The sequence below is a fragment of the Cydia splendana genome, chromosome 14 (genome assembly GCF_910591565.1).
Source record: "Cydia splendana chromosome 14, ilCydSple1.2, whole genome shotgun sequence".
Classification (NCBI taxonomy): domain Eukaryota; kingdom Metazoa; phylum Arthropoda; class Insecta; order Lepidoptera; family Tortricidae; genus Cydia; species Cydia splendana.
In genome coordinates this window covers 573018-593491 of record NC_085973.1, presented here as the reverse complement: position 1 = coordinate 593491, position 20474 = coordinate 573018, and the positions used below count along the sequence as shown (strand labels likewise).

The 20474-nt window shown below is 38.3% G+C and overlaps 1 protein-coding gene across 1 annotated transcript in view; it reads right to left on the bottom strand.

Annotated features, from left to right (window-relative positions):
* Window positions 1-14372: 14372 nt before the first annotated feature.
* The window catches only part of LOC134796969 (xanthine dehydrogenase/oxidase-like), a 48071-nt gene continuing 41969 nt past the window's right edge, over window positions 14373-20474 (bottom strand). Inside the window, exons 9-15 of the mRNA XM_063769163.1 lie at window positions 19686-20173; window positions 19025-19208; window positions 17572-17767; window positions 16576-17339; window positions 16205-16397; window positions 15199-15312; window positions 14373-14443 (exon numbers count right to left, since the gene is read on the bottom strand). Of these exons, the coding sequence (XP_063625233.1) occupies window positions 14373-14443; window positions 15199-15312; window positions 16205-16397; window positions 16576-17339; window positions 17572-17767; window positions 19025-19208; window positions 19686-20173 (2010 nt within the window). The remainder of the gene's footprint in view (window positions 14444-15198; window positions 15313-16204; window positions 16398-16575; window positions 17340-17571; window positions 17768-19024; window positions 19209-19685; window positions 20174-20474) is intronic.

Genomic DNA, 20474 nt, shown 5'->3' with positions numbered 1-20474 from the left:
GCCCGACAAATTGACTGTAATCTCCGCTCCACGCGTCCAGACGTCGCCTTTTCAATAACGACATTATCGCGCGAAATGTGGCCCGCATCTGCAGTTACAAATGCCGGGCTTATGGCCCCACACGGTCCGAATGTTCCAGGATCATTTTGAAGGCTTTAATAGAACATCTATTTGGTTTATAGGGTGATCTGAGTGCTACCGTGTCGTGTGAAGTCGCCAACAGGCCATAATCTAGATCTAGAGAAACGGAGGTGTTCTAAAATATCTGAACAAGCACTTTAACGTCTTGATATGGATAGTTAATGTCATAACATCACTTATTTATTGTCTTGATATGGAGTTGGCCGATCGAATTATTTTACAGATAGCGCTAGCATAGGTTTTACCAGGGCTCGGACCGGTTTTTTAGGAAAACCCGAAATAGCCCAATATTTTTAATTATTTTATGCTCTTTACGTATATCTGAATCATGTATTTAGGTATAAACTTCGTATATTATTAGATTGTCCCATTAAAAATGAAATAATAAACCAAAGAACGAAAAAGAACGTCATAATACCGGTATTTTTTGTATGTATGAAGAAAAAACCGGTTCAGAGCCTTGGGTTTTACCTTTCAATCCTACAAATAATGTCAGATTCTTTTTTTTAGAACCATTAAAGTCAAAGCCTATGCTGGCACAATTTCTAGATTTTGTTAGATTTCATTTCCGATAACTTTATTTTCTAGTATAATAATCAGTGATCGTACATTTTCCAGCATTTTTGGTGCAGCAGAGTGGTGTTAACGGAATTGGTATAGATAATTTCAACTGAAATGGTAAATTAAGGTTAATATTAACGTAATTAACGCTAATTAATCATTAGGGTTGAAATTATTTATACCAATTCCGTTAACACCGCTCCGCTGCACCAAAAATTCTGGAAAATGTACGATCACTAATAATAATTAATAATTTCTGAACGTGATTTGTTCCGATTTTTTACTCTACATAAATAATTTCATACATAGGTGTAATAAGGTTTACCAATAGAAAACTTTTTATTGCTCTTCTTTCTCAAAAATAGATTGGATTGGATATATAATATTATTTCAGAGGAATTTCCTAAAATTGGAAATATTGCTTGTTCGTGTTAATGTCACAGTGGTGTGGTGCCGCATCCTGGTGCGGCGGCGGTATGTTAACTGCCTTAGCGCCACTTGCACCATTCCACTAACCCCGGGTTAATCGGTTAAACCTGGAGTTACCATGGTTACTAGTACAATTTGACACTAAGTTAAGGGTTTAACCGCTTAACCCCGGGTTAGTGGGATGGTGCAAGTGGATCTTTATATCAGGATAGTGATTTTTACAAGCAGCAATTCCCTAAACCCGGCGTATTGAGCTCTCGCGATAATTGCCCCAGCGGGTAATAAGCCTTGAAGGCTCTTTATACTACGCGATTTTTCATCAAAATTCATTAATTCGCCTAGTACAACCAGCAGCAGAAGTTGCTAAGCGGGTAAGATGTTCAAAATGATCTTGATGCGACTTTATTGTTAAGAGAATAAGAGCGTGTCAAGGTAATTTTGAATACCTCGTCCGCTTAGCAACTTCTGCTGCTGACTGTACCAAATGCAAGCCTTATTGCGCTTGCTTGGACTAGGTCGACTTGTGTTAGGTTACTTTGGTTGTCCCATAATATTGATTATTAATTCAAGATTTTTGCTCAGGAGTATAGAGAAAGGAAAGGAAATCGCAGTTTTGACAGCTGAAATAAATGGCGCTATAAAGTAAGATGACAAACATTGCGCTTGAGAACTGATACCTCTCGCATCGAATGATGATACCTATGACGGTCCATTATTATATAAAGCAGCTGTCACGGAATGTTTTTAGCACTATTATTTATTTACCAATGCAATTTGAGTACCTCGTAAAAACACGGTGGTAACATATTTCTTCAATCACTTTTATAAATTAAGCCCAACTAAAAGATACTTGAAGATACTTGTCATAGGGACCGTCATTCGATGCGTAAAGCTTAGCTAATAAATACATAATTTAGGGTGGGACCCCAAATTATGTATTTATGAGTGCCATGACTGCCATGCTCAATGAGGTTGGGTTAGTTTGTAATCGTCTCTCTGACTAGCAAATGACTGTTTAAAGAAGTAGTAACTGTAGTAAGTAAGGCACAAGTTTTTAACTTCAAATCGTATCGTTCCCGTATCGTGTAAAGCGCCCATAATCTTATTAACAGTCGTAGTGTCCTCGTGTCGCCATATTGCCTAGTGCGACTATTTTGCCGACGAAATTAGCGACATTGTCGCCTTATGAACTGTCGCATAATCGTTGGGATATTGTCGGTGTCGTAGTTAACAGCTGGATATTCTTATTAAACGGTGTTTATAACGATAAACCGTATACGTACAACCAGCAATAGTATGTTACACAAGGAGGGCCGTAAAAATATGACGCGCTCTTATTGCGCTCCAAATAAGAACGTGTCAGATATTTTTGCCGCTCTCGTTTTTTTTTTATGATATAGGAGGCAAACTAGCAGACGGATCACCTGATGGTAAGCGATTACCGCCGCCCATGGACACCCGCAACACTAGAGGGGTTGCAAGCGCGTTGCCGGCCTTTAAGATGGGAGTACGCTCTTTTCTTGAAGGTTTGAAGGTCGTATCGGTCCGGAAATGCCGCAGGCGACAGTTCATTCCTGTTTGGCTGTGCGAGGCAGGAAGTTTCTGGAGAAACGCACAGTTGAGGACTGCCAACAGTGCCAACCATCCAAATGATGAAGATGGTAATGTTGTCGCGTAGGGCGGTGGCGAAAAGAAGCGGCAAGGATTAATCCGAACAATTCCTCGGAGCACTCGTTGTTTAACATACTATTGCTGGTGGCTGTACTTAGGTATTGAGCGGACAGTAAAATAATTTAATTTCAGTGCAGTTTCGTATCTTATCGCAGTTACAATAATATATTAAAGTCCCAGGGACCTCATAACTATTGTCACTGTCACTGTGTAAAGCATTTTTGCCCAAGCGTAATAACAAGCCAAACATACGGCCCGATTTGAACTTTAAGATACGTCACTTAATAGATCTAGAAACGATATGGATTAGATATGTCAGTTTTCTTCAGACACTGCCCTAATAGCATTTTCTTGTAGGGATTTTGTTGGGCCTTTGTTTACGTATTAGTTGGGCAACCGTTATATTTGGCCGTACGATTTGCTGGAGGGCCCTCGACAAAGGCCCTCCCGAAGATTCCCAACAGAGGGCCATAAGAGTAATTTTTTCGTTGGGCCTATTTAAATAAATCATACAATTATTCAACGGTGGTGGTTTTGGTTGGGCCGTGGTTGGGCCTATACACATTTGTTTGATGGTTGGTTAATTGTTACATTTGGCCGTACGATTTGCTGAAGGGCCCTCGACAAAGGCCCTCCCGAAGATTCCCAACAGAGGGCCATTAGAGTAATTTTTTCGTTGGGCCTATTTAAATAAATCATACAATTATTCAACGGTGGTGGTTTTGGTTGGGCCGTGGTTGGGCCTATACACATTTGTTTGATGGTTGGTTAATTGTTACATTTGGCCGTATGGCTTGCTGTAGGGCCAACTGCAAAAAAATAAAAAAGGGCAATTTTTTCGTTGTGCTTCTGTTTGCAAATTCAACAATTACCCAACGGCAAGTCAGGTAGGTCGGTAGGTAGTCGTGCACCAGGTTGAAGGCCCAACACAGCTTGTCTCACAAAGGGCCAACATTGTAACTTTAACGTTGGGCTTTGTGTAGGATTCTTACAATACTACCGTAGGTAAATAGTTGTGTAATTTATAGTGTGCCTACAGTCTAATGATGTAATGGGCTTTTGTTTACGAGTCCTACAGTTACCCTACGTTAAGTAAGTGGTTGTGTAATACGACGTTGGGCCTTTGCTGATAAATATTACAATTACACTACGGTAGGCATTGGTTGTATCCACATGAAGGCCCTAGGCAGCAGTTGTTGTTAATCTTCTCTGTATCGTTCCAATTTTAGTATATGTACTGCCGAAGCAAGTACACTTACTATACACTCTAATTTGTATATATACTAACCGCACTTCGAAACTTCGTAAGCGAGATTTATGTTTTGTGAGATTTAAATTGAGAAAATGTTGGTAAAATACAATTTTTTAAATGCATGTATAAATTTTATAGTTATAGCTATTAGATTTATAAGTTACTTTTAAAAAATATTATGATTATATCCGGAATAATCGAGAAAATAACTATAACTTCGATGTTTGGAGACAGTAACGCCATCTAGTGACGCCACAAGCAAACTCAACTGGTATTGTTGGGCATCAGTACCACAACTAATGTTGGTAAATGCGATATTTGTGCTCACTGGGCCAACGAATGTTATCGTTGTTTAGCCACCGGTACCAAAATACACAAAGGCCCATTGTTAGGCGTCAGTGCCACAGCCAATGTTGGTAAATACGATATTTGTCATCATTGGGCCATCGGATGATATCTTTGACTAGCCAACGTTACCAAAATACACAAACGCCCATTGTTGGGCATCCGTGCCACAGCCAATGTTGGTAAATGCGGTATTCGTCACCATTGGGCCAACGAATGTTATCGTTGTTTAGCGAACGGTAGCAAAATACACAAAGGCCCATTGTTGGGCCTCAATGCTACAGCCAATGTTGGTAAATGCGATATTTGTCGTCATTGGGCCATCGTATGATATCGTTGATTAGCCAACGTTACCAAAATAAACAAAGGCCCATTGTTGGGCATCAGTGCCACAGTCAATGTTGGTAAATGCGATATTTGTCATCATTGGGCCATCGGATGATATCGTTGATTAGCCAACGTTACCAAAATACACAAAGGCCCATTGTTGGGCATCAATGCTACAGTCAATGTTGGTAAATGCGATATTTATCGTCATTGGGCCATCGGATGATATCGTTGATTAGCCAACGTTACCAAAATAAACAAAGGCCCGTTGTTGGGCATCAATGCTACAGCCAATGTTGGTAAATGTGATATTTGTCGTCATTGGGCCATCGGATGATATCGTTGATTAGCCAACGTTACCAAAATAAACAGAGGCCCATTGTTGGGCATCAGTGCCACAGCCAATGTTGGTAAATGCGATTTTTGTCATCATTGGGCCATCGGATGATATCGTTGATTAGCCAACGTTACCAAAATACACAAAGGCCCATTGTTGGGCATTAATGCTACAGCCAATGTTGGTAAATGCGATATTTGTCGTCATTGGGCCATCGGATGATATCGTCGATTAGCCAACGTTACCAAAATAAACAAAGGCCCATTGTTGGGTATCAGTGCCACAGCCAATGTTGGTAAATGCGATATTTGTCATCATTGGGCCATCGGATGATATCCTTGACTAGCCAACGTTACCAAAATACACAAAGGCCCATTGTTGGGCATCCGTGCCACAGCCAATGTTGGTAAATGCGGTATTCGTCACCATTGGGCCAACGAATGTTATCGTTGTTTAGCGAACGGTAGCAAAATACACAAAGGCCCATTGTTGGGCATCACTGCCACTGCCAATGTTGGTAAATGCGATATATGTCATCATTGGGCCAACGAATATTATCGTTGTTTAGCCAACGGTACCAAAATACACAAAGGCCCATTGTTGGGCATCTGTGCCACAGCGAATGTTGGTAAATGCGATGGTGGGCCAATACAAAATTAATGTTGGCTACGGAACGAACCTCATACCAACGTTTTCCCTACCGTTGGCACCGTGGGCCCCAACGAAAATGCTACTAGGGTAGGGTTGCCATAAGTGTGGGGACTCAGACCGGGACATTTAAAGAAAACCGGCCAAGTGCGAGTCGGACTCGCGTCGCGTTTAAAGGGTTACACAATTTGTAACAATGTATTTTTTCATGTGAAACTTGAGTGAAATGTCTATAATTAAGTCCGACTCACGCTTGACTGCACATTTCTAATAGGTTTTCCTATAGATAGGTAAAGAACTATTTTGTGTTTTTTTTTTCAAAATTTTAGCACAGTAGTTTCGGAGATAAATTTTCCATGTGTTTAAATGATTATTCATTGACCAGTCAAGCTACCATGTAGATTCGGGTGATTCAGGGTAAACCAGCAAAAAACGCGAGCGAAGCGAGCGCGAAATTTTTTTGACAAAATTGTGAAAGCGTGTTAAAAAGGCCGGGCCGGGCCTAAAAATCCGAAGTTCCCCAGTGAGGCTAGCTTTCATGCGAGGTCGAAGCCGTGCTTCAGGATAAGCTCAGCTAGAGCATAGACGCCAACCAATGTCCATTGTATTAAAAAGCGAAACCGTAGGCCGAGCTTGGCGTAGCGAGGTCAAAGGCTAAGCTGAAGAAGACAAGATTTGGAAGACAAACCAAAAATTTTGGTAAAATGTGAGGCTGAAGGTCGAGCTCAGAAATCTCCACATTACTTAATAAGCCCGAAGCGTACTTATAACCAGCGCGGTGAGCTTTCATGCGAGGCAAAAGGCCAAGCTTCTCAAATCAAATTTTTATATTTGTTAAAAATTAAGCGACGCTGAAGGTCGAGCTGTAAGAAAGCAGCGCTAGTGTTACTCAACAATAATATGTGTCATATGTACAAGAGTTACTCGGAGGGCCGAAGTTCCATTGATGAGGTTTTAGGCCCTTGGGAGCCTGAAATTCGAGCTCTACATTACAAACTTTAAAAGCTATAAAATAACATAATTTACATAATCATCTAATTATTGTGTGTCTGAGAAACTGATATTGGACATTAGGTAAAAGTAGGTACCATAAAATATTTTTTTTTAATTTTGGCCATATGAAACGTAGAAATGTAGGTATATTATTATTTACCAAGTCCAGCCCCCTACTAAATAACTATGATTTTTAAACCGGGACAATTTTCTTATCGGCCGGGACGCCGGGACACCGTGCTTCAAACCGGGACATGTCCCGGCGTACCGGGACGTATGGCAACCCTATACTAGGGTGACACATCAGATCTAATCCATATCGTTTCTAGATCTATTAATTGACGTATCTTAAAGTTCGAATCGGACAGATAGACCTTCGCTAACGCTCGATCACAACATACACATACAACAACACAACACACAATAACAACACTAACAACCGCCAACAATGTCGGTAACAATGGCTATGAAATATAAATACTTCTTAGAAACAACACATATAAGTAGTTTACAGGCTTAGAGCAGAATATAAGTATTATTATCCATCCATATATAAAATAAAACCGTTCAACATTACATTTTGATTTATATTTGACCTGCAGTTTTATACAAACACCTCCAGAGGGCGCCAGAGTGACCCTAAACGTCGTGACCTACAAACGTATCAATAGACAAAACACCCTCATAGCATAGACTATTATATATCAAAGAGTGTCAATCTGCCTGTAATATCGCGAAATTTATTTAATTACACAAACGGGTCTACCGCGATATAATTTCATTGTTTTGTAATTAAATATGTGTACAAAACGCGAGAGTTTAAAGTGTTATATCGCGAAATTTTTTTTATACAACTTCCTATAACATTTTCAACCAATCACAACTTTTTTTTAATATCGGGAAATTGTGTATCGAGTTATACTCAAAGCTGCGGGCGGAGTATTTTTATGGAAAAAGGATAACTGTCAGTGATAAGTGTCAGAAAAATGTATCACGTGGGCCGTTTTTTGAAGTCAAAACTTTTACTGAGACCTTTTTACTGTATGATTCTGTCGCTGTTGTACAGTTTGTATTCTTTAGCTGTATTTGTCCTCGCTAGCTGAAAAGACATTATTTGTCACAAAAAGAGAAATGACAAAGAATTATTAAGAAACACCGTGTATTCAACAAAGGATGAGTGATTACTTGTTCCTGTGTCATAAAGTTGCTTTCGTATTTCAATTATTCTGAACCCGCCACCAAAAACCGCTCCCATACAATCGAAATGCTATAAATATAATAAGCACACATAGAATAGAAGTTTTTGTGGCAAAATAAAGTGATTGGCAAAATAAAATATCGACATGTCTGTTATCGATGTTACCAAACGTTATACTTAGATATTTATTACATTTTATAAGAAGATAGCTACCGCGAAATAAACAACACTTTTGATATCTTCTTTTTTTTTTATATATTGGTAGTTTTGTATTCTTTTGGCACTGTATACTCTAGGTAGTTTACGTTTAATTTTTAAGTAGTAAATATATTATGTAATAAAGAAATTATGTAGCAGTATAGGTATTGATTTGCATTATTGAAATTTCTCGGTAACTCACCTACAGCAAGTAGAAGTACCATATTTTAAATATTAATCTATGACTTATCGATAACAGATTTATCGATGTTTCATTTTCTCCAACACTCGTTTATGCCACAAAAACTTCTATGTCTGGAAATAAGTAAATGAAACTTGGCATCATGAACATTCGGCCTGTTTCGAACTTTAAGATACCTCAAACATTTGATAAAGTAACGACATTGAGCATCTATGTCAGTTTCAAAAGTGACGTTTTTTGATATTGAAATAACACTTGCACAGTCTGGGCTATCTAAATCGCTGCCAACTTAGCGTGGTCTAACTCTAAAGCCGACTACTGACTAACAGGCCATCGGACTATCGGACGATATCTGTCAGTTAGAACAAAAATTTGTCAGTTCTAAACAACTGACTGGTCGATATCGTCCGGCGGACTGTTAGTCAGTTAGTCCATGGGCCAGGCAAGATTTCGGTATAATTTGGGGGTACCAAGTTTCCTTTTCACAGCAGTTAGATATGCTTATTATGATGTTAAAAAACCATGATTGCCATCTCAAAATGGTAGCTAACAAAAATGGCCGCCAATCCAAGATGGCGGATATTGAGTTTTAAGAAATCAACCATAATTCGAGAAATATACGTCCGATTTCGTTGCTGTTTTTTTTTAACCAAAGCTCTATAAGTGAGCTTAAAATTATGTTTATATATTATATCGATAAAGTCAACCATTAATTAGTAATTAAAGAAATATTGAAAATCTTCTCATTTTTTTGTGATACTTTTTTCTAAATTAAGTTTTTACAAAATATCTCGTACATTACAAAAAAGTTTTAAATGAGGCAATATGGTGTATTAAATTAACTTTAATTTGACGTACAATTTGTATGGGACTGATGACTGAAAACACATGGAAACATGAATTTGGTTTTACTTCCGTTGAAATTCACTGTTGACTAAATCACTGCATACAGAACAAAAAGCTTCGGATAGATGTTGTAGAGTACAAAAATCATGTTTTTAGTATATTTTAATAACTTTAGAAATTGATCATAATAATATTAGAACGATAGTATTATTAGTTTTATTTGTTACAAGTAAAAACTACTTTAAAATCTTGCGTTTTGTATACATAATTAATGTTACTAACAGATCTAACGCGATTAAATTTCATTATTCATTGAAACGTCGGAAAAAAGGTTAAAAATGAAATTTAATCGCGTTTGACCCGTTAGTAACATTAATTAGCTAAAAACTAGTTATTCAGTGAAAATCTTTTCGGCTACAAATCAAGATGATGCAAAGTGAACTAGATATTTGTATAATATGTAGCGAAATAAGACCATTTTGTAAAGTACCCCCCCAAAAGATGGACAGTAGGCAGTATTATTCAATTTTAATGCAGCATTAATAAGGAATTTTGAGTCTATTCTTATCTTATTGTTTTCGGGGGCCCTTGCTTGGATACACTTCGATCCATAGGGATCTTTTGCGCAATTACCCCCTAGAAAAGATCCGTCAACTACTCAAGAGCTTTTCCCACCATATATCCCTGTGCCGGATGATAGAGCTCATGGTTAGCGTTTTAAAGTCCTTTGGTTCAAGATATCCTGCTCCAAAGTCCTTAATTATTTTTCTGGCGAGGGCGTGACATTCACAAATTAGGTGTTTTACTGTCTCTCTTCGCCACACATACGACAATCGGTGTTGTCAGAGTGTCCCATCTTGGCCAGAATTCCTTTGACCCCGTAATGTCCAGTAAACACCTTGTTATGATTTGGAGTTGTCTTTTGCTAAGTTTCCAAAGCTTTTTGCTCCAACCGGAGTCTACTCCTTGCATAAAGAGCTTTGCGTGCTTTAGACCCGTCAGACTGTCCCATTCTTCCTGATGTTTGATCTTAGTATGGTCTTTAATAGCCGTTATGATGGTTCCCTGTGAGAGCCCCACGAATCGTTCCGGACCTATAAGGTTACCTAAAGATCCAGCTCTGGCAAGTTCATCTGCATTTTCATTGCCTATGAATCCCTCGTGCCCTGGGATACATACCAGTTGCACTCTGTTTTGCCTTCCAAGCTGGTTCAGAGCTTGGACGCCATTGTATACCAGTCTAGAGTCCACTAGAGTCTATTACTAAACGACGTGACATAGGTACCGGATAAAAACTCTTTACTTAAGTTATATTTAAGAAAAATTATTTGAAGAATCTGTTACGCTGACGACATCCTCTATTAAGTAAATAAATATAAATATTAGGGGACATCTTACACAGATCAAACCTAGCCCCAAACTAAGCAAAGCTTGTACTATGGGTACTAGGCGACGATATACATACTTGTATAGATAAATACATACTTATATACATAGAAAACAACCATGACTCAGGAACAAATATTAGTGTTCATCACACAAATAAATGCCCTTACTGGGATTCGAACCCAGGACCATCGGCTTAGCAGACAGGGTCACTATCCACTAGGCCAGACCGGTCGTCTAAGTAAGAAATAAGTTTCGCAAGTAAATAGAGAATTTTGAGATTTTACTCTTGGGTTTATGATAACATGCTTCTGCAGTTACAATATCATTTCACCACACCAGCGGATAAAGGCTCTCTTGATTGTTCCAAGCTGATAAGATAGTTGCATTTTATTCACATGTGAGGCAAAGTAATCAAATGCAAATTTTGAGTTGTTTTCTTATGTTTGCTGGTAGAATTGGCTTTTAAATGATGATTTTGAATATTAACATTTAATAACATTCATTTTGAATCGATTCGCTTTGATTTTGTTTGATATTTTACAGTTAGTATTTTCCTCGTGTTGGTGTAGTGAAAACCTCGCTACGCTCAAGATTCCATTTTTCGAACCACGAGCGTAGGGAGTCTTTTTGTCTGTAATTTTATTAAAGACGTGATATTGGTGAAATGGACTCTATATTGGCAGTGATATTTCACAGTACCTATATACCTAAAAATTCATCCGGTATGTCACGTCGGTTACTAATAGCCTCAAATCTCCTTATTAATGCTGCATTAAATAACAATGCCCACGATTGTCCGTCTTTTAGGGCCTATCTCGCCACATATTATACACATATATAGTTCACTTTATTTGTAGCCGAACACATTTTCACTGAAGACATTTCTATTTATACCGAATACCAGTTTTTACTTGGATCAATTCGACATTTTCAATTTAATCGGTTAATTTAGTTCCACAAAAACGAAAGGCGAACGCATCTCAACGGTATCTCAATAGAACAGTTCTTTAACTGGTAACCGAAACGAAATCCTTTTCGTTCCCGGGTTTATGAACGAAACCGGTTTGAAAAATAAAACGGTTTCCGAGCCCTGCTACTATTATTATAAATTATTAAATTATACTATAAAAATCATTTTTGTACTCTACAACTTCTATCTGGCGCTTTTTGTTCTGTACGCAGTTCACTGAAGAAATTACTATTTCAATCGAATACTAGTTATTACCTAATTAATGTCAATAACGGGTCTAACGCGATATAATTTCATTATTTTACCTTTTTTCCGACGTTTCAGCGAATAATTAAATTTAATCCCGTTTGACCCGTTAGTAACATTAATGAATTTAATTAAGTATACAAAACGCGAGAGTTTAAAGTAGTTTTTACTTGTAAAAAATAAAACCATTATTACTATCATTTTACTATTATTATTAAACTATACTAAAAACATGTTTTTTGTACTCTACAACTTCTATCTGAAGCTTTTTGTTCTGTACGCAGTTATTTAGTCAACGATGAATTTCAACAGAAGTAAATTTAATTCATGTTTCCATGTGTTTTCAGTCTTCAGTTCCATACAAATAATACGTCAAATTAAAGCTAATTTAACACACTATTTTGTCTCATTTAAAACTTTTTTGTAATGTACGAGATACTTCGTAAAAACTGAATTAAAAAAAAAGTATCACAAAAAAATAAGAAAATTTACAATATTTCTTTAATTACTAATTCACGGTCGACTTTATCGATATAATATGTAAACATAATTTTAAGCTCACATATAGAGCTTTTGTTTAAAAAAAATTGCAATGAAATCGGACGAATACTTCTCGAGTTACGGCTGATTTTTTAAACTCAATATCCGCCATCTTGGATTGGCGGCCATTTTTGTTAGCTACCATTTTGAGATGGCAATCATGGTTTTTTAACATCATAATAAGCCTATCTAACTGCTGTGAAAAGGAAACTTGGTACCCCCAATTTATACCATTTTCAAAAATTTGACCAGCTGGCCCATGGACTAAGTGGTCGGCTTAACAGGGTTTGTTCATTACTAAACACATACAAATGTACTAACTAAGAGTACCATCACCCACAGTGTTAACTGACAGTTCGTAAACCTTATTACAAAAGGCATAATGTCTGTCCATCGGTGACTGTTAAGAGTGCTGCTGTTTGTACATGTACCCTCTATCCACTAGCAAACAGTCTTGGCCGCCATAAACCCACTAAGCCCACGCTTGGGCAAGTGGGCACACCGTTTGGCGAAATAGATCGTCCTTAATCCGGGCGTGTTTACACGGGACTCATTACGGACCCTGATTTATCGGGTCGTTAAGGCGGTAACACACGGCCGGACCGGTCAGTGAATCCGGCTCTATATGCCACAGAATTTATATAGGTACTAGTTCAACGTACCTACCTACAGAATGCTCACTGTCTGTAAACAATGATTATAGTATTTTTACGTGTACGGCTGTCATCTCAATACATACTACCTCTTAGGAAACAAGGACAAAATTATTTTTCTTTTAAATGACACTAAGGCCAATGTGGCTAATTCCGTCATAGGGACTATTCCGTAAACTAGCGTTTTTATCGAACAACGAACAACATTGATAATTTCATCGACAAAGCAGCGATTGCTTTTACTTTCAGCAATCAAAAGCAAATGTTTTTTCATCACACTCGCTCAGTAAATGTGGAATTGCACGCAGGTTTAGCGGGAGTTATAGAAAAAGCGTTTTCCCTAGGGAGTTATGAAATTTCTAGTGCCATAATTAACAGTTTTTTGTCTTTATACTTAATATTTGTATCGCAAGTGTAATGAAAAACATTGTGTGAAACACGAGGCGTAATAATATTGCAAACTCGAGTCTATAAATCGCTCCGGCAAGCCGTCGCGATTTAACTTACACTCGTTTGCAATATTTAACTTACGCCCCATGTTGCACAATGTACTATTTTTCCCACGGAAAAGTGGCCCTTTTGCCGGAATTAGCCACATTGACCTTATAGAGTAAATCGTCAATAACTGGCCACTGTTTAATAACTGGCCACCTAAGCCACCTTATACTAAAAATGTATATTATATTCACCTACAAACAGAATTTTCAGAATTAATTTTTAGGATAAGGTGTCAACAACTGGCCACCCTTCATCTTGAGTACCTACCCTTCAATTGTTCGTTAGCCAAACGTCATCAAAAGTACCGTTTTCGGCCTAAACTGAAGTTCCTATTGATGTTGATTGTATTCGATGAGCTATTCAAACGTTTTAGATTTTACACTTTAATGTATACATTGTCGGACGTCCAAATCCACCGTATGTCACCAATTTTGTCTCCTCAGTCACCCACGAAACCCATCTTGTCGCATTACCATACTGATTAACCGACCTTCACAAAACCCTAGCACACATTCAACCATTTCCCTAAAATCAACTTTAAGTCTATTATACAAGATTGATTTTCAAATGATGCAGTGAGACGAGATATGCGGTTGCGGAAGTAGTTTTATATTTATTGTGATTAGTATGTTAAGTGAATACGGTTTCCAAACTTTCCCAAGATTGGAGGAGATTTAGGGCTATATTTTGGGAATTTATTATTTGTGTTGGGATACAATTACATTCATGAAGCATTTTAAATAGAAAGATTCCGCTCATAAATTGTAATATGTACTTAATTTTGTAATATGACTATGTACCTATTTATTTTTACGATACATACTCTTAATGAAATATTATGTAAAATTTAAACTTATACATAATCACAAATTGACAGTTAGGTATCAACTAAGCGAACTATAATATTATTATTAACTATACTTTCCGGTTAGTGAAATTTAAAGTCACTATGTTTCGTTACTGTGTGCATTTGTATAGCTTCCCTGCTGTATGGGCCATCTGAAAGTATACAAATTAGTTAATCACACTAAAACTTTAATTGAAAACGCAATACGTAATTAATAATGAAAGTTTTTCAAGTGTATAGGTACTCATTTATTTAATGTGCCCAAACGGCTAGAATAAAACTAGTGCTCATTTAGACGTTGCGAGAAGACGTAAGGTAAACGTACTAGTGCTCGACATGCTAATGCCCAATAGATGACACTTTGCTGTCACCTCTATTGACAATGACTTAAGAGCCAACGGGAGTGGTCATTTCTCCATACAAACGTACTCCTCGTTTTCCTCTGTGGTTTTTGAAGCTAGATCAATGATTTCTTCAACACAGATTAATATTGTCAATATCTGTGTCGGACCGTTTTGCTTTTTTTGATATTTTTGTTTTTTAGGGCGCTAGAGCCCTTCAAAAATGGCCACAATGGCCTAATTGACTATGCCGCAATGAGAGGCGTGGCATTCAAAACTGATATCAATTAGCCAAAAAAGCAAAACGGTCCGACACAGATAATTTCATTGAGATTTTTACGCAGGTTTTTTCACCTTGTCCTTATCGCACTACTTTTAGGGGCCGCTTCCGTTAGCGAGACGGGTATATTTACCTAAAATATTTAAAACTCAGCTCCTGTTTCGTCTTAATTAGTTTCTAGATGACGTACTAGTGGGACCGCGTCGAGCACCCATACGTTTACCTTATGCGAGTTTCATTTCGGACTTCTTGAAATTTGGTGCAGATAATGTGGCTTGGTTCTTACCTATCGGGAACCACTCTTTAGAAGATATCCCGGCATCGCTCCTGGCAGCAACGATGGCTTCACGCAGCGCGAACGGGACCGCCACTGCCATGCAGATTGGGGGCTCACCGATCGCTGGAACAACCATTTTTGACATAGTAAAGTATGAGTGCCAAAAAATATAAGGTGCTACCTTATTAGTTGCAGATATTTTAACAGATGATACTTTACTTTAAAACAATTAACTTTAAATATAAATTAAGAATATTCAATGATTTTTTTTTTGTTTTAATTTACCGAACAAAAAAAGAATTATACGGAAAACTGCAAAAGGTTATTAGGATGAAGTAGCCAGACAGTTAGGTGTTAGGTAAAAGAAGGGTAAAAGAGGTACTAGAATCTGTTCAATGAGTTCACATTTAATAATCACATTAACATGGTGTTTTTACGTAGCAAATTAGTTTTTCAATTTTCTTTAATAAAAACATCGTAAAAGCTATAATGTTTCATACTTAAATATACTCCAGGAACTGAGTACTATCTGCTGTATAAATATCTGCAACTAAGTAATAAGGTGGCACCTTATATAGTCTTTACAAGGTTACCACAGATGGAGATGTCGTCGATAAGTCAAGAAGTAGGGTATCAGATTATATGACATTTATATAAGTATACTAGCGACCCGCCCTGGCTTCGCACGGGTTGACAAATTATACACTTACACCTTCCTCATGAATCGCTAAGCTCTATTGATAGGTGAAAACCGCATGAAAATCCATTCAGTAGTTTTTGAATTTATTGCGAACAAACACGCAGACAGAGGCGGCGGGGGACTTTGTTTTTTATAAGGTGTAGTGATTAATATAATATATGTATACTTGTAGCTAAATTATAACCCTTTCTGAATGGATCTGTGCTGTGGTCTTTCGCGATAGCTGTAAATGTTCCTGGTCCAAACACCTCATTCGAATATTCTGTTAATTACATCGCACGCTACCTTATCGTAGATTGTCCCCCTGTTTCTTACCTTTGGCTCCAAGAACTCGAGGGTCTGGTATCGATTTATCCTTAAAATAGACGCGGAAATCCTGCGGAATGTCCCGCGCTTGTGGCACGTGATAATTCCATGTGCGGTTCGTGAGCACCTCGCCGGTGTTCTGGTCAAATACCATTTCCTCTGTGGTCCAGTATCCGAGGCCCATGATGAAAGCACCTTCTACCTACAATAAGAGATCAATATTGAGCAATAAAACAAAAAGTCTTCAATGGCTTAAGAGTTAAAGAGTGAAACGTAGAAGCTGCAGATTCCGGTTCGAATCCGGCCTCGGTCACTGGAGGGCATTTTTACTTTTTCTTTGGTATATGACATCGAATTAAGTACCTACTTATTCTGCTTACCTGTCCGATGTCCACATTCGGGCTAATACTGATGCCAGCATCCTCTAGTATGTCAACCCTTAATAACTCCCACTCTCCAGTCAGAACATCAATTTCCACCTCAGCCAATGTCACACCCAACACGTCAGGTTTCAACAAATCCTTTAAAGAGACAAACCCGTGCGTCTGCAGGTCTATTTGGGCCGTATACGCCGCTCTTGTCAATACCTCCCAACTAGGATTTAACAGTGAAAGTCTTAAAGGAGCCAACCTTGCCAATAACTTCTCACAACATCTTTGAACACCCATCCCAACAGACATTGAAGTCGTACTATTCCCCGATATAAGACCATTAGGTGCCGAAATAGTATTATTCGATTTAATCTGAATCTTTTCCACCGGTATTCCCAGAAAATGAGCAGCAATTTGAACCGCCTTGGTATTCAAACCCTGGCCCATCTCGATGCCGCCGTGGGTAATAGATACAGTCCCATCGTCGTAATACACTGACATGTTTACGTCTAGGATCTGGTTACCAATGCCCTGCCAGCGTAATAGAGAAAATCTTAAACCTCGTTTCTTCCATCTGTTTTCACTATTGAATTTGTCGACGGCATCTCTTCTCTCCGTGTATTGGCCTTCCTTTTTAACTCTCTCCACCATAAATCTCAGTTCAATAGCGGCTAGATCTAAATTTCGCAACCTGACCGTAAGAGGATCTATTGACAACTCGTACGATATACGCTCCATGATGAATTCCATATTAGCTATCGCTTCCAGAGTACCTGAAAATAAATAGAATATCTAGTACACTAACCAGTCAAATTGGCTACTCTTTGTGAAACGTCAAAACTATCGATTAGTTTGAATTAAGTTGACTGTGACGTCACAATGAAACTATCTCTTTTGGCACACATCCACCTATGGTATAAGTGGATCTAGTTTCTTGTATTTTTAGTAGTTGCATTTGTCCCATAGTTGCAACCGCCCTGGCTGACCTTACGTGGTTCTACAAACCTGGAGATCTGCACCAAGTATTACTAGCGGTGTCTGTAGTAACGTCGTAGACTTTGTAAAGCCATCGCAATTTCTCATAGCAGTTCTGGTAAACTTCCAACGTCCATATGTATAGCGGTTCATCGACAACGTATCCATTATCCATGTAAAGATTTTCTTTGCCATACCTCACTTTTCCAAATAGATCTACTCCAACCTAAAAACGAAATCATATTTCAGTTAACTACTTATTACAATTTTTGTTGGTATTCCGGTTGAAGTGCAGAGTGCAGTGTTTGTAGAACTTCTAAGTCGGATTTACTCAATATCCCAGTCAAGGGTGTTGACGTTCTTTGCCTCTGATAAGATCAAGGTGAAAATATCTTTAGCTCATCCTTTGTATGACCTTAAATAATTGACATGTGACATGTAGCAGAATTGCTATGAGAAGGTTTCCTCTTTCTTTTCAGGACATCTACGACATAAGTGACATAACATACGCTATCAACGATTGGTGCAAACTCCAGATTACAAATAGAATGCTAATAATTAACTATATATGTATGAACAGCAACATTAATGATACAACAACTAGTGCTAGTGGCCCTTTTGTATTTCTAATAAGGCTTATAAAGTTTTACAGTTTACAGTATTGACAATAGTATAATAGGTTACACAAACCTGGAGATCGGCACCAAGTATTGCTAGCTGTGTCCGTGGTTACATTATATACTGTATAGAGCCAACGCAACTTCTCGTAGCAATTCTGGGAGGTTTCTATCGTTGCCAAGTACAATGGCTCGTCGATCATATATCCGTTGTCTGTGTAAAGGTCTTCTTTTCCGATACGAACTTTTCCCAAAAAATCTACTCCAACCTAAGGAAAGTTAAGGACACAGCATAACTGCAATTCTTAAGCGTTTTCATACCAATAAAGGAGAAAATTTGGATCATAAAAAAGGCTAAATATTCAACCCCTTATTCATAACCGTTTACTAAAGTTGACAAGCCGATAATAATCGTTTATCCCTTTCCGACGTATTGGTATGATGGAAAGGAACACACGATTATTATCGGCTTGTCAACTTTAGTAAACGTTTATGAATAAGGGGGTAAGTCTTCAACGTATTCAACACGACTTGATCTCGTTGCGTTATCCACATGAAAGCACTACACTAGTTGTTTTTTTTTTGTCAGAGGTGGAGGTAATCCTCATTGGATATTGCCGGCCCGGTATCCGGCAGCATGCCCGACTCGGCTGCGGCTGCGTTTCTCCCAGCCGCCTACGGACTAAACCCCTCCACCCTGTAGTGTTTTGTTGCCAGAAACTCTACACTAGTTGTTTGAAAAGTGTGGACAAGTGTGGATAACGATCTGCGGTACACTTGAGGTACACTTGTCCACATTTACCTCCACCATAATGACCACAAAGAAGGACAAGAGTATAAATATCGGCTTAGCTTCAACTTCAAACCTCATACTCCGTAGTGCAAGGGAACCGCTTGCCAATAGCCTTGGACAGAGTAGTAAGCGGGAGTATGATGCGACATGGTCGGTTCAGCTTGTATGTTACCAGCGCGCTCGCCACCGCTACCATTGAGCCGCGGGAGATCTTCACACCGTACGCTCCTCCTAGCCGACGTACGTGGATGTCTATCCTAAGGATAAAGATATATCGTCATCAGCTGCGACTATCTTGAAGAAACGAAAGGCCAGAGATAGAGAAAGACAGAGAGAGGAAGAAATAGACTACTTCGTTGTAAAAAGAATGCTTGTGCGTAATTATGGACATCCTGCCTCGTTGAACCACTTCTGCTACTGACTATACTAGAGGTATAACACTTTAAACTCTCGCGTTTTGTACACATCGGAATTAAAGAAACGAAACGTTCGGAGTGAAACGTCGGAATTAAAGGTAAAAACAATGAAATTATATCGCGGTAGACCCGTTTGTGTAATTAAATATCTATAAGTACTAGAGGTTATAACAATTATTACAAATTTAAGAAATCATTGATGTGTGAGTCAGTATTAACCTGAGATCTTCTTCGAGTTCGAAAGTTTCACAAATCTACTCCCATGTCCATATTCGCTATAATTATAACTGCAACAGATACTTCAAAATTGATACCTACTTGTGTTCAGGTATATTAAGAGCCCGCGATATCACAATCTGCGTTCCATCCATATGCTGCGTCGTACAATGCAACTCTAAACCTTCCTCCGTAGGCTTCGCTACGCTCGCCAACGTCTCCATACAGAAGTGCGACTGCTGATATATCGTCTGCTTCCCTCTTATAATATTAAACAACACTCCTTTCTCTTCACCACCACCATCCTTTTCTCCAGCCTTTCTCACTCTAGCGGGATACTTCATTGCTTCATTTATGTCGATCACAGGTTTAGAAACACCTTTGTATTTAACGTGAACTAGTTTCGTAGCGTATTCGGCAATGGCTCTAGTTTCAGCTACGATGACTCCGATAGGTTGTCCGTTGTATCGGACTGCACCGGAGCAGAATACTTCTTCTCGTTTGAGGAAGAAAGCGTTGTCGCCGGGAGTAAAGGCGTTTGTTCCGGGAATGTCTTTGGCTGAGTAAAATGCGACGACGCCTGGATGCCGCTGAAATATTAGTTTATTTTACAATTATTCTTTTACGAGTTGATTATGGAAACTGTACTGAAAATGGAATTAATATCCTTATCCTGAACGATTTAAAAATCTTAAATGTATGTGAGAGATAAAGAAGAAGGTGATTTAGGTAATAATAATGGAAACACAGAACTAGAGTATTGAGTGATACACTGACGTTGGAAATATAATATATATTTAAATTAAACCATCATAACATTATAACACAATAACAGATATTCCTTTCTTTTAGCGCTGTGACATTTTGACATAGAACTCTAGTAAATTCATA